The following is a 15,750-nucleotide window of genomic DNA, read 5'->3' as shown; positions in this document are numbered from 1 at the left end:
TCATCCCCGCCTTTTTAATGTGAAGACGGCTTCTCTATTTATCTCACCGGAATAAGTTGCAGCTCTGTGCTCTTGCAACTTCAAAAAGGGCCTTAAGACAGAGTCTGTCACACCCGACTTCTATTAATGGGCCAGATGCTGAAGCAGGGAGGTGTGTGTTATGTTTGAGTGCAATCACATCCTGAAGCCAGACAAGCAGGTTGGGGCAGACAAGGCCAACTCGATCTGTCCCCTACTGTGGAGGAGTCAGAGACATGTGGTTTAACCTCTGTTAACCTCCCACAAGGACACAGCAAAGATCTAATAACTGTATCACAGTCGGGGAGAAAGAACCACGACAGAAAAAGGTCCACCAGGGACACTGAAGAGTCTGTGCTGTAAAAGGTAACAACCAAATTATATTGGTAAATGTTGTACTACCAAGGTCTGTGAAGGTTATCCAGGTCTGGAACTGATAAACTGAACTTCTGACCTGAAGTAGCCTCTTGGAAGAGAAGTGAAACATCTCCAACTTTACTCAAGCACTTGTCTACAGCTAAGGATACGACCAATAGCTGCTTCACGTTGAATCAATTCCTGTAATATTTTGGTACATGAAAGCATCTAAAGCCCCTTTTTTCCCACCTATGGTCCCAGCTCACCTGGGCACGGCACGGCACTGTTTAGATTGGTTTTCCACAACAAAAAATACCTTCTCGACGTGGGCGGCATCATCACTGCGCGGCTGCATGAAACTGCTGTGACTTTGTTGTACACGTGACACAAACACACAAATAAGTGAAAACAAGAAGTTGTTTTCAGTGTAACGGAATCATTAGAATCAATGAATTCAAAATATTTGTTCAGTACTTCCTCCATGACCAGAGCACAGACTCCATCTGACACAGTCACCAATTGTTGGAGATTAACCCAAGTTTATAGGATTGTTAAGTCTTTTTAACTGATCTACAGTTCGATATTGTTAGGCTTGATTCTTGTGTCAGACTTCTCTTCCTGTGACGGAACTCTGACCAATCAGTGACAGACAGTCTGCCAACGTCACGCATAGTATCACCTCAGCTCGATTGGAACCTCACCAGAGCAGGTACCAAAAAATTATCTGGTAGCAGGTACTAAGCTAGTGGAAAGAACTGTGAGTAATAGAGGTTCCAACGTACAGTCACGTCCTCAACGACAGTGCATGTGCAGTGGAAAATTTACCAATTACACACACATAGATGTAGAAAAAATACAAAAAAACAAGTGGCACAAGGGTTATGTTTGGACCTACTTTATCTTGATTTCTGCCTCTTTGTTCCTGAACGAATTGCTGACTTAACAGGAATGTAATGTTCCAGAAACAGGAGACAGTTGTCCACAAAAACCACACTTGATCTGTGAGTCCAAGTGACAATCTGTACCAGCCCTTTAAGGATTATTCCTTAAAAGGGATCAATGCATTATATTAAGGTAGCACTTTCCCCTTTGAGTAAAATAGTCATATTGATTAATATATTATCAATATAGTCATATTGAACGGTGAGATCACTCTGACTTTTGTCCATCAACATCTAAAATGTGAAAATTTGAGTTAAATTGACATTTGTAATAAATCTGTCGGAAATAAAATTTGCGCTGGATTTTAAGAGGATTCCCACACACAGTACCTGAGATTGATTTTCTGTTCATAAAAAAATGGGACAGACAGAGGAACAATGTTGCAAAGAACCAATGTTTCTTTTAGATCCAGGACAGCGCAGACATATCAAGTCTGCCCACAGTCATAGAAGATGAGGGAAGAACTGCAAGAGGCACCATCTACTGAAAACACTGAACACACAGTGAGTTACCTCTGTCTGTTCTGAGGCAGGGCCTTGACATCCACAGCAAACATCTTGGACACGAAGATGATGACTGGAGCGTTTTCCTCACTGGAACACTGGAGGAACGCTGCAGAGGAGACAAAGTCACAGCAGGTAAAGCCGATATTTGCCATATTTAATCATCAGCATTGACCTTATTTTTTTTTTTTATTAACTGGCAAATCTTTATAAATTACACATTTATATTGAAGTCGGCAAGTAAATTTCTCTCAGCAATTGCATACCCAGCCAAAACATCAAATCTTTAACAACAAATCTGTTTTTCTCCTGATATAAACTTATCAATCTTGTCCAAAAATGGGAAATTTAAGAGATGTGTTGGTATGAAAAAAAAAAGGAGCTTGAATTTGCCACAGACTGTGACTCGTGTCCTAAAACTGCTCTTTATCTGACTCAGTTGAGCTCTGAATTCTGCATGACTCTGTTGTTTTGTGTAGATATCTAATTAGAAATCAAATATTAATGATATTAATGCTGGCCCACAGACTGCCAGTTGCTGACCACTTGCATACGGGGATATGTGCAAAAAAGCCCAAAGTTGTAAACCCCTAATATTCACCACAACTGACTACTGACTAACTCTCCACGTGATTTTCTTTGCGATTAGAGAAGATCAGACATTCCCTTCCTAGTGTGAATGCCTGACTTTCTGGTGCTGTGAGATCTCTGATGTTTGAGTCAGACAGATGAGAGCAGTTGGTGGGCGAGATCTGATCATCCTCTAATCACACGATTAGGGACTACATCAAGGATGGGAGGCCCACACCATGTTTCCAGAACAAACTTCCCCTCTGGGGTAGTGGTGGTTTAATTTCAGGGCTGTCTGTACCTGTGAAAATCAGACCACTCTCGCAAAGCGGCCCGAGAGAAAAACACATGCTTTCTACTCAAGGCCTTCACAGCTTTGTTTTTAATAGAAATTGTCAAACTAGACTCTACAAGCACTTACAACACTTACCATTAATCGGGCCGAGGGGAAATAAATACATCAATAGAGAACTTGTATTGAGTATTTCAACTTATCTATTTATAGATTGTTGTACTTAAAGTTATAGTAGGAATATAATGCTCAATAATACCTTCCAATAATTTAAATAAAAGAAGCAATCATAGAGACTGAAAAACCACTAACTTAACATGTTAGAAACACTCTTACGAGTGGGTTACTACTTTAAACGCTAAATCATTTGGTTTTCATAGCCTTGGAGTAAGCCTTTTATATGAACTTCAGGCAAGGGCCTTCACAGAGGCCGCCATCAAGCGTGAACATTAGTACAACGCTGGATGAATGTACACTTCTGTATTTTTTAGTGCTGGGCACGTTAACGCATTAACAGCAGTTAACGGCGTCAACATTAACGCACGTTAATGCATGGCGCGTTTCCGCGACGACTGACCGGAAAAGACGCATGTTTGCGGGACTCCGGATTGTTAAAATGAGTCTGTAACGCTAAACTATTAAACAGAGGCACACATACAAGGTACACAGAGGTACACAGGTACGCTGCTCTTTTCGTTTAATAAACAGACAGCTACAGTGCGAAACCTAGTCCTAATGAGGCAGAACCAAATTTCTGAGGAACGAGTTAAGTTTGGAGCTGAGATGTGAATTGTGCTTAGGTTCACTTAGTGTTTGGCATTTACTAGTTAGGGTTAGGGATAACTTTGGATAGGCCGCTCAAATAAATGGATAAATAAAATAAAAAAACATAAAAGCCATTGGAAGTCAGGACATGTTGGGAATGTGGGGACATTTTGGATGGTCCTCAGAATTTGAAAGGGCTTTTTCAGAGTTAAACCATCTTGGGTTAGAGTTAGAGTTGGTTTCAGGTAAGTTTTAGGTTAAGGGTTAAGACAGGGGTTCTCAAAGTTTTGATACCTGGGCCAATTTAGGAACCCAACATTGGACAGAGGGCCACCAAAGAAAAAAACCAGAAATAAATCCCATTTGTAATAATTTTAATGACCAGATTGCAGTTCTACAGTTTAGCGTTAAGTAATATAAGCGTTAATATAATGTAATTTAAGCATTAATATAATAACGCGTTATAATTTACTGGGTAATTACCCAGTATTTTAGCCATTGTTCTTACCTTCTAATTACAGGTTAATACCAAGTAACACATTTCTATTTACTGGGTAAATAGCTAGTAATTGGGGGCTGTAGCTACCTGCTTATTACCAGCTTATAACCCAATAATACACTAAAATTCACCATATAGAAACCAGGTAAATACTCAGTATTTTTGTTTACACTTATTGGTCTGTATCCAGTAATGTCCAATAAACATTTAACAAGCTTAGTAGCTCCTGGATTAAAACTATCAACTGTAATTCATTGCGGGCCACCAGAAATGTTTCTGCGGGCCGCCATTGGCCCGCGGGCCGCACTTTGAGAACCAATGGGTTAAGAGATTAGGTATTTAGTAGTGTTTAGTAAGGTTAGGGAATCATTATATCTATGAGAGTCCTCATTAAGAATGCTGGCATAGAATGTGAGTGTGCATGTACCTCTTTTGAGTTCCTGAGTCGTTTCGGGTAACGAATCAAATCGTCGAGCTCCAACACTCATCAGTTTCTCCACGCGCTCGGCTGCTATGTCCAAAGGACTGGGAAGCTTCTCGCACACCATCGCTAGAGTCTGCGTTAAAGAAAACTCTAAACCAAAAACCAAACGTACAAACAAAAACAAACAGATGCTCAACTGAACCAGCACAGCGGATGATCGCTCAGGATCTGTTCCAGGATACACAGGACAGCGTGAGCAATCGGTAACCACTGGCCACAGATGGCAGATAAGAGGACTTTGGGGTCAGAGTGTCGCGAGTCCCTGGCCATCACCTTTACCCCGAGTGATGTCACCACCTTCTCCACTTTCTCCTTGTCTCTGGAAACAGGAAGACAACAGACCTCTGCAGAACAGGTGGAGCTGAAGTGATGCAGTGATTACATTAAGGATTAGTTGGTGAAGTGTTTAAGCGGGTGAGCATCACTGCTAACAACACAGAAGACGCATTAGAATGTGCCAACAGTAGTTATAGAGAGTTATGACAACCTGAACTAACTAGCTTTATTTAAACGTCTCTTGCGTTTTAAGTGCTTTAAGCCAAGTGGAGATGAGAGGACTTTTATCAAATGGCGTTCAGGATGTGAAGATGAATTCAACTTGGTGTATAATAAGTGTTTTTGAAACTAATTACACCGCCTTTTCTGAGTGGAAACTGTGGCGTCATCCACACAAACAGAACTTTCCCTGTACAATCTTTTTCTCTTTGGTTCTTCTCCATAAATACAGCATTCTTTCAAGAAATGTTTTAATACAATACTCGGTTTGGTTCATTGGATAAAAGTCACTAAGCAAACCGCACCGGGATTCGCTTGCAAGCAAACCGAGACCCGCGTTTTCAAGCGGACCAGAGTTCTCTTGTTTGGTCTGCACCAGAGTTCCGATGAGCTTTCACACAAGTCCAAACAAAGCGCCAATCACATCGTGTTTAGAGTTGGTGGGCGGGCTTAAAACAATGAGAGTTGCAACTGTTCCACGTGTCACCACTGCTGGTCTCTGCTACATTATACAACTAAAATATCTCGATGCCGTGTCGAATATTAGCTCTTCCAGGACTTGCAGTGTTATGGCAGAACTGTTCCACTTTGCCAGTGTTTTCTCTACCTCAACATGCAGGAATGTCCCGGGAATACTTTGGAGTTTCTTCTGTTTTTTGAAGATGTTGCTGAATGTACAAGCACGCCTGCAATTCTCATATTCTTCGTTGGGCTACATGACCATAACATTTGTCGGCTGAAAGGAATCTCTCCATCAAACTTTTCCACAACACACCATATGCGGAACACTTGCCCATGGACTCTTTTCTGTTGCTCCGACTACATCGCCGCTCTGATTGGTTGTAGCGCTGTCCTATTGCATGCCAGTTACGGATCTAGAAAATTCTAAATGGGGTGGCAAGAGGTCTTGGCAGGGTGGCATGGGAGGACGGTACGCAAGGATCACCAAATGTAAATGAACAAAAACTAATTACTGTTTTATCATGAACAACAGCAAAAAGCCCAGTGGATCTCAAACATCTTGATGTTGGTCTGGTTTGCCAGGCTACCTAACGGTGAAAGCAGTAAATATTCTTCCGATAGCAGACATTTATACGTACACAGGGGAGTCCTTTCCTGGTGTCGGGGGCTCACACACCACAGTCAGCACAAACTAAGCGCGAGTGCATAACCCGCGCTCACACATCCAAACTATATCTGAATTATCACTTTAATATTTTCACTCACCTCCTCGTAACAACTGCATCATATAAACTCCAAATATTATCCAGCACAAGTTGTACAAACAGTGGCTTCTTTCCTTTGGCCTAAAGCAGAGAGGGAGACAAAGAAAACACAGCAACAAACAAATGATTAACTGAAAAAATTATTATTGGCAGATTAATTAGTTCATCTACTGCACATGTGTCAAACTCAAGGCCCGGGGGCCAGATGGCCCGCCATGTCCTTTTATGTGGCCCGCGAGTGATTAATTGGTCTTAAAAATCTGTGTTAAAATAGGTCTATGCTGCTTTAAGGCGTTTGTTGACCATAAACTACATTTCCCATAATGCACGGCGATTGCGTTACCCGCAAAGTGACGGCATCCCTCCTCTAGATCGCTGTGTATCATTGTATATGCATCATGCAACGAGTGAAATTGAGATTGAGCCTGTGATCGCAGCAGAATTTGTTCAGAAAGGCCATAACCAAAAAACGATGTAGCAGTGAAAGCTCACTTTATTGTGGCTGAAGAAATCACCCGTGCTTCAAAGTCTTTTTCTGAGGGTGTGTTTTTGAAGCAGTGCATGCTGAAGGAGTGTGAGCAGGTCTGCCCCGACCAGATACAGACTTTTAAAACTGTTAGTTTGTCAAGAAACACCATCGTGGACCAGGTTACATCTATAATGCATCATATTTGTAACTTGAATAAGTAATAAATACAGAAAGTTATTTAGCAATATGTTACGGAGTAGTTACCTTTAGTTTACATTATATTTGGTTGCATTTAGTTACATTTATTCTGTGTGACAGTTACATCTGGCCCTTTGAGGGTAACCATTATGCTGATGTGGCCCTCAATGAAAATGAGTTTGACACCCCTGATCTACTGCATAGTTATATACAAAAAGTACCTGGTACCAGATAATATCGCTAGCGGAAACGCAATGTTGCCGAGGCGAGGCGAGGTGGTGGAAACACGCCATTAGTCCTAAACTTAAACAGTTTCTCAACCAGCCTCATGGGGCACCATTTAACAAACAAATTAGTTTTTAATTCCAATTCCTTATCATAGGACAAATTAAAGCTATACTTACCTTTCTTGCATTTTTACACTTTTCTTTTGTAATCTTAAATTGCTCCTAATAAGTGTACGACACTCTAAAACGTAAGATAAACCCACCAGGTTTATCATTATTAAATTCTCATATTATGATAAAAGTACGACCAATTAAAATATTCGGACAGAATAAAATAATTGGCCGAGCTACCTGTCTGTCATCTGTCGCACGCCTCGCCGATCGCTGTCAAAGCTTGCGAGTCGCGCACATCTCTGACAGAGCAGTGTTACACGGCGATTTTGTCGCTAAATCTGCCGACTTTTTGTGGTGTTTGGAGACTCTCACGTATCACTCTGCAGTTACTGAGCTCAACAAGCAGCGTGTGTTGCCGGGATCACATCCCTAAGCACAGTGACTGCGGAGACAACCTTATCACTGCGGCTGCAGGCCGCTAATGAATTGCGCATGCGCATGACCACCGCTGTTCTGCCCTGGAGGCGGGGGTGTTCGTGTTCAAATTTTTACTAAGTGCTGAGAGACATGCAAGAAAGGTAAATAAATATTTAACAAGCAAAACCCCATATTGAGATTGTAAGGATTATAAATAAATGATTGTCACTTCACCTGAGCTCCTTTCATGATCTTTTTGGCTTTCGCGTTGAGGTAGAAATCTCCCCACAGGGTTTTGAGCAGCACCTCTGCTTTGATACCCATCCTCTGACTGTAGATGTGGACAAACTGCTGGATACTAGAAAAGACAAAACCACACTCTTAGGCTTAGTCGAAGCTGAATATTAACATCCAAACACAGATGGACTGCCAGTGAATGAAGTGGAAAGGAAAGGAAATTTCAACATTAAGGCTGATTTTGTTGATTTTGTCGATTATTCACAAATAACTGCCATCTAAACCACTTTTCTCAAGTGTAAACCAGTGTATATTTGTATCAAGTTAATTTTATTTTCTGATCCTAGTATTGAAATGATTCATGTTGTGATCAACATGGCTGTATCTACTGCCCTCTCTGGTCAAACACTAGCTACTGCATTCACTGCACAATTAAAACAAAAACATGCTCCCTGATTTTGCTTTACAAGCAGTTTCGACTCAAAGAATCGGGTTAAATGAGACCGTGTACTCGTCTGAACCTCAGCTTCTTCCTCGTTTGCAGCGGATGGTAAAAGGAAGTCTTGGGTTCAGACGAGGCGAAGACTGAGCTCACCGCTGTAATTTAATTGGCTCATTTAATAGCAGATAATGATCGCTACGCTAGGACACAGCAGCCCTCAGAACTAGACCCTGATGTTTTTAATCACTGGCTGCGATGTAAGGCTGCATAGATTCATCGATTACCAAATTAATTACCAACCATTTTGATTTTAATTAAAACTAGTTCTCTTGATTTTTCAGCGTCTTAAATGTGAATTATGTTCTTGGTTCTTTGCTCCTCAGAAACCGTAATGTGTTGTGGGAAACACAGACCACCAACATTCGCCAAAGGATTTCTAACGGTTTATGGATCAAACAAACTAATAATCCAGAAAATTAATTCATTATGAAAGTAATTATTCAGTTGCAGACCAGGAATCCACACTGCATGTTGTGAACTGACCAATCTGTTAACTAACACAAGTTTAAGGATAAAGACTTTTATTTCAAGTTTAACTGGACAAAAGAACGAGTTGTGTTAAGGCAGTGGAGCAGATGACGGCCTCATGCTGAGGGTCACGTAGAGGCAGGCGCTTTAAACCTCAGCAGACAGCACCATCTAGTGGACATATGAGGATTTCAGCTGGTGATTTAGAGGAATGATGAAGTTACCAAATGTTACTGCCACAGTTTTTGGAATTAAATTAACTCACTGTTAGGGTCCCAGAACAGAAGTGAAGAGCCATGTTAGACTTTTTAAAACTGGTCAATTTAGACTGTCAAATTTGCCTAATCTCCAGATCTGCATGTTTGTGGACTGTTGGAGGAACCCAGAAAAAAAAAAAACACACACACAGGGAAAACATGCTAACTCCACGCAGAAATGCTCTTGTTCTAACTAGGGATGGGGCCGATCTGATCCAGGAACAGTATTGGGTTCCGATACAGACATAATAGACAGATCGGAAATATTGGATCCAAATGTCGAGATGTCCGATCTGATAAGTCTGTCTTTTAATGTTGTCTGCTGAAATGTCTCCACAAGTGATTCCCTGACTGCTCTGCTAGCTGGCTGCAAAAAGTGGAATGGATTTCCTATACAGAGGCGTGTCTCAATGAGGTAATGATGCATGATCCATTCAATCCATTCCACAGTTTAAAGCCAACTTGCAGGCGAGCATGATTGACCAAAAGTTCGTATATCTTATATATCATAATCCCAGCCGTCACCGTTTTTAAAACGCCTGCTCACTGAGGAGAACAGTACTGACAGCGACATAAAAACAATGAAAATCACACTCCTCCAAGCCAGGGTTTACGTTGTGAATGTATGTGAATTTGGCTGGCGAAAAAAATGTCACCGGACAAAAATGCCAAATAATTAAATCAATGATTAAGGGGCCGTTGACATGGAGACAGTATTTTAGGACCTGAAACTGTATTTTTCTCATGTTGTGTTTGTGGATTGAACATCCACAGCTCGTCTGTGGCTCCGCGTGTGTGTGTGACTCTCCGCCCACAGTAAATAAAGTTAGATGGATCTCACTCGTGCGGCAGAATTGTGTGTTTGTAGTATTTAGGTTTATGACATAAAATCGCTAGATTTGTCACTGGTTTTTTTTTTTTTAAAGTCACCAGTGGTCTGTAATGTCACTGTAAATTTGTACATATCATATTTGCCTGTATAAAGGCATTTATTTATTATGAAAGCCTTATATAAAATCAACAATTATGATGATAATAATATTAAAGCAAGCAGAGCATCCATATTGGAATTGTATCGGTATCGGCAGATATCCAAATTCAGGTATCAGATCGGATCGGAAGTGAAACATATCAGATCGGTGCACCCCTAGTTCTGACCGGGTCACCAACCCAGGTCTTCTTGCCGCAAAGGCAAGAGCGCTAACCACTACACCAGTGGTCAGCAATTGGTGGCCCATTTGGCCTGGCAGATTATTTTAAAAATCAGATCTTAAATTATTTGCTTATCTTCACAAAAAAAGTGAATTCAGAGCCCTTATTCTGAAAGGATAATTGTTGTCATGGAGATAGCCAGGTTTGGGGAGTAAACAGATTTGTCTTCTTAACAAGCTGCTGATTAAAGACAACATCCACATTAAGGCAGCAAACGTGGGTTTTTGTTTCTGACTGAAGACGTTTAAGGCACTTTGCCTGATGAAAATCCTCAGCCACATTTAGTTGCCGATCCCTGCACCACACCAACCGTGTTGGCCCCTGTCCCAAATCTCCATTTAAAATAATACATCTGTAACACATGAATGCCTCCTTCTCCAGTCTGATAGATCTTCTCCCCCAGTTTGACCCTGTGGAACAACCATCACCACCGATGTCATCAGTGATGCGTTAAGGACAAGACCAGTCTCACCTGAAGCCCCATCCGTCGATGGCGCTGGCAAACACCACGTTCCCCTGGTCAGGAGAAAAGTAGAGGTGGGAGTCATCAGCATCCTCCAGTCCAGCGCTCCAGTCGTAAACCTGGTCACCATCTGCCGCCATCTCACTCTCTTTCTCCTTGTCCTTGTCTTTCTCTGCACGCTCCTCAAGAACTTTAGATGTGAACAAACTTCCCGTCACTGCATTCACCTACAGGGAAGAATGTGCAAACCAATACTTAGGCACACGTGGAACAATTCAGTATAGTGCTGGGCATGTTAACGCTAACACCTTAATACACGTTACAATTGTTGCCTTTCCATGACGACAAACCGGAAAAAGACATGCGTGATGTCATGTTTATGTGCCGCAGCACCTGAGTCCAGGCACCGTTTACCAGTTAGCTGCGTTAGCTCCTTTAGCGCGTCTACAGTCAAACTGGAGAGGTCTGTCTATTAAACGAAAAGAGCAGCACTACAAATAACCAGCGTTCCTGTGTACTGCGTACGTGTGCCTCTGTTTTTAAAGTTTAGCGTTACTTTAGAGACTAATTTTAACAATCCGGAGTCACGTAAACATGACGTCACATGCGTCTTTTTCCGGTCAGTCGTCATGGAAACTCATCATCAGTCAAAAACGCAAGCCTAACCCAGGACTTAACCGTTCCAAATCTTACCGTACTGTACCAAAGTGAACTGTACCATGATAGAAACACAGCTGAAGAGGGAGACAGAAAGCAGTGGTGTTGCTAGACCAGCTCTGTTTGTCAAATCAAATCAAATTTCAGAGAGACAAAGTCAGGCGAGCATTAATGCTTTTTCCTCCATTTTAGTGGTAACCGAGCATAATTAAAGCTGTAAGCAGCACAGACCGAGCCCTTGTACTATTGTCCGCTGAGTCGTTGACGGAGCTAAATGAAACAATGAGTCAGTGCGGTGTGTAAGGCGAACTGGGAGAACTGGGCCCCTCACCTGTCCCAGAATCTTCTGCAGGTGAGTGTAGGCCTCCTGTGAAGTGAGCTTCAGCTCCATGATGAGCCTGTCGATCTTATTGATGACGAGAACTGGCCGGATGTTTTCCAGCCACGCCTGACGCAACACAACCTGGGTCTATAAACACACAATACACACAGTCAAACAATAAATATGTCAAATGGAAGTTTAGTTTTTTTTTTTGTTTTTTTTAAAAAAAGGCTTATTTCTACATTTAATATATCAATATGAATGTAGAAAATGTAGGTTGAATAAGGTAGTGTTAGAGTTGATAGTACAGGGTAAGGCACGCCTGTAACAATCTGCACCATTAGCATGTTATTAAGAATATATTGACTGCTTTACCTTGCTGTTAGATAGTCTTTTCAATGGGAGACCTAAGTTTGTCCTACACCAAAGTCCATGGAGAATCAGTGATTCAAGCTCACAAGAACACATCAGCCTCTGGTCTACCGATGCCTCATTAGGTCATTTTTTATCACTTTTGTAAAATCAAATGAGTGCCATCAAACACCTACAGTAAGTCACCAAAAAACACTACATTTTAACTTGCTGATGTAGGCAGCAGTGGATCAACAACTCATAAAATTGCAGATTTTCTCAATGGAATTTGGTGTGGGAGATAAAGTGGTTTACAAAGAGATACAAACCTCAGTTTTCTTTTGGAAGGCTGGCTAATGGTGAGTTAAAATGGGTTAAATATTTCTTAAGACATTGTAAAATTAAGCTGGTGTTTGTTTTAAGTGGCTAAAATCAGTTTGCCCTGGTGTCCCTGCTGGTGGTGGTTCTCATTGCTAGATTCTTACGCTTGTGTACATTCAAACACTCAAAATTTACAACGGTGTGCAAAAAAACAGTGAGTCTGAAGCCACGGCAAACAGCCAGCACCGGGATGTCACATTCATGAAACACGTTTCTATGTCAAATCAGATCCAACATACCTGCTCACAGAAATAACTTTGCATATATAGAGTGATATTTATCCCAAAAAGGCAGCTGAGAAAGAGAAAAACAGAGAGATTTACCTGTGGACACACTCCCTCCACAGCATCTATGATGACAATGGCACCGTCACACAACCTGACAGCAGTGGAGACCTCGGAGGAGAAGTCCACGTGACCAGGAGAGTCGATCAGATTTAATAAATACTCCTGACCTCCTGAAGGGGAGATGAGAGACACACATACACTTTAGTTTAGTTTGGTTAAAGATTTCACAGCCACAGCTAGATTATGAGCACCACAGCTAAAATGTACCACAATGAGTTTAGATTAGACTTTACTGATCCCACGCTAGGGGATCAAAAACCGACTACCTGTGACCAGTGTGCGAAAAACCCATTAACAATCGGGGGGGTCCCCATCTCCCATTTGTTGCAAATTATAATAAACACAGAGCCCCCTGTATTTCGCACCGTCCATGATCCTTTCTTCTCAAAAGCAAAAAGTATCTCGGAATGACTTGACATTGATAATAGTCGTCATCGCCCTGAACAAGGATCTGTTGAAAATATTTGCATATCTCTTAAGGAATAATTTTAATTAATTTTTGAAAATCAGGAAATTAACCATTTGCCCTGATACACTTTGACAGTGAGCTGACTTTCTTCTCAAAAACAAAAAGTATCTCGGAATGACTTGAAATGTACCATGATAATAGTCAGTGTTGCCCTGAACAGGGATCCGTTGAAAATGTTATCATATCTCTTAAGGAATAATTTTAATGAATTTTTGAAAATCAGGACATGATCCATTTGTTACACAATACTGTTTCACCACCCCAGGTGTCACGCTGCAGTATTGGCTATCTTCCCTGTCAGATGTGGGCTTTTTCCACAGCGCCATTTGGAAAGCAAATAATTAAAACATTAAAAATACACAATTAGAAATAAAATAATTGACATTTTGTCTGGTTAAAAGGGATAAGGAAGCATGCAAACTGTATTATGCATGTAGATCATATATGTAAAACTGAAATTACAAAAATCTTTAGGAAAAAAACATGCTTTCCAATTACACTGTAACATGTTTAGACCCCCCTAAAAGTTTGCATTTGAGGCTTTCAGGGGGTCTTGAATATTAATCAGGGGGTCTAACCCCCCCAGACCCCCCTGTATTTCGCACAGTGCCTGTGGCTCTTTCTCATTTTTATTTTATTTATTTAGACAATGTAGACTGTTTTTAAGACAAATGTTTAAGTTTTTGCATTCCTGGATAGTTAAAAGATTAATAGAAGTGTTTATTTTGGTCGAAAGACAAGTTTTATACTAGTAATGTTCATGTTCTTGATATTGCAATGCAACAATCATTTAATAAAATCCAGACATTTTTTCTGGACGTTTTCCAAAAGGTTTTTCAGTAAGTTTTTAAAAACCAAGGCCGAACCGTGAGTCAAAAACTGAAGTTCAAACTGAACCGTGAACCCCTAGAACTGTACCAAACTGAACCGTACCATAAGTGAAACACTTGAACCAGAGGCCTTACCATGTGCGTAGTGTAGAGAGATGGCACTGGACTTCATGGTGATTCCTCTGACCTGTTCATCCTCTCTGCTGTCCAGATATCGCAGCTGAAAAATTAACGTGTCACAAAATTAGCAAAAAAAAAAAGAGGGGACTTCAGCAAAACATGTGAAGGTCTTCGAGGCAAATGAGAGTCACGTACCTTTCCAGCCAGTCGACTGGATATGATGCCATTACTTGCCACTAAACAGTCAGCCAGAGTCGTTTTGCCTGCCAAAACACAGATGGTTCCAGGAGACTTTACTGATAGCGCTTTTCCACCACACAGTTCCAACACAACACGGCATGGGATGCGGTACCTGGTGCATTTTTAGTACCTGCTCTAGCGACATTAATGTGACGTCAACAGACTGCAGACCACTGATTGGTCAGAGAGTGTCGTCACTGGAAGAGCCAAGAGCGTGACATCAGACACAAGAATTGAACCGAATAATGGCGAACTGTAGATCAGTTAAAAAGACTTAATCCAAATCAAGCCAAATCACAACCGTCCAGTGGTATTTCAGTTCACTGGCTGTGTCAGACGGAACAATTCTGTAAACTTATTTTTTTTTTTGTAAAGAACTGATTCTGATGATTCAGTCACAAGTTTGTGTGTTTGTGTCGCATATACAATGACATCACAGCAGTTTCAAGGGTACTATTGTAATAGCAAAGGATACCAAACTACGTAAAGCTGAGTCATGCCGAGTTCAGTTGTGCTGAAACTGTATTGTATATGAAATTGTTGTTACCACAAACAGGCAAGGATCCATAGGATACCTTCATGGACCTTGATTTTCTACATGAAAATAACAGTCCTCCAATAACACTTCAATTAGTGGCTTGTAAAGTTTTATAACAGTAGTAATTAAGTTTAATTTAAACTTAATAATTTTGGTTTGTGGTCAAAACAAGACATTTGACGTGACCATTTCTGGGTATGGGTTACACATACTAATATTATTTATTCATCATTTTGTGGATCAAACAACTAATAAATCGAAATACAAATCGACATATTACTAATCTAGTCTCAATGTGTGTTTCTGTGACATTAATTAGGAGGAAATTGCTCAGTCCAATTTCTCCCAATTCACGGTTCGATTCAAAAACATGTCAAGTTTGAGCACGTGAACTCACCATGGTCGACATGTGCCAGAATGCACAAGTTTCTGATGTTAGCGGGGTTTCTCTGCAGCGCAGTGATCTTCTCCAGGCTGCTGTGGCCCATGACGACGGAGGACGACGGAGGACTGCCACAGGTGAAGTCACGTCAGTACCGGGACAACAGCAGCAGCAACCGTTAGCTAACGCCGCGCGCTCCGGTGTCGCAAAACGGTGTCAACTAGCAGTGACGAGTTTTTAAACTCCTTACTGTGGTACTGGAATACGTCCGAAGCTAAAAGTCACCCGCGGCGTCCTTCCACGACCCCGCCGTGAAGCACGTCACTGCTGTAGCGGAGTTAAATGCGACGTCAGTGACAGAAAACACCAGCTTCTGTTATGACGCCGGTGAAAAACGT

The 15,750-nt window shown here is 41.3% G+C and overlaps 1 protein-coding gene across 1 annotated transcript in view; it reads right to left on the bottom strand.

Moving 5' to 3' along the window:
• Positions 1 to 15,458, bottom strand: part of efl1 (elongation factor like GTPase 1) — a gene marked incomplete at its 5' end in the record, with an annotated part of 69,470 nt that extends 54,012 nt beyond the window's left edge. The window contains 11 exons of the mRNA XM_083900375.1: positions 1,830 to 1,929; positions 4,374 to 4,496; positions 4,613 to 4,749; positions 6,153 to 6,232; positions 7,811 to 7,934; positions 10,725 to 10,942; positions 11,704 to 11,841; positions 12,750 to 12,883; positions 14,208 to 14,292; positions 14,388 to 14,455; positions 15,368 to 15,458. Coding sequence (XP_083756501.1) covers positions 1,830 to 1,929; positions 4,374 to 4,496; positions 4,613 to 4,749; positions 6,153 to 6,232; positions 7,811 to 7,934; positions 10,725 to 10,942; positions 11,704 to 11,841; positions 12,750 to 12,883; positions 14,208 to 14,292; positions 14,388 to 14,455; positions 15,368 to 15,458 — 1,298 coding nt within the window. The remainder of the gene's footprint in view (positions 1 to 1,829; positions 1,930 to 4,373; positions 4,497 to 4,612; positions 4,750 to 6,152; positions 6,233 to 7,810; positions 7,935 to 10,724; positions 10,943 to 11,703; positions 11,842 to 12,749; positions 12,884 to 14,207; positions 14,293 to 14,387; positions 14,456 to 15,367) is intronic.
• Positions 15,459 to 15,750: the final 292 nt, after the last annotated feature.

This window comes from Microchirus variegatus, assembly GCF_963457635.1.
Source record: "Microchirus variegatus genome assembly, chromosome: 14".
NCBI lineage: Eukaryota > Metazoa > Chordata > Actinopteri > Pleuronectiformes > Soleidae > Microchirus > Microchirus variegatus.
The sequence above is the reverse complement of the archived record's forward strand: the minus strand, read 5'-3'. Positions and strand labels throughout refer to the sequence as shown.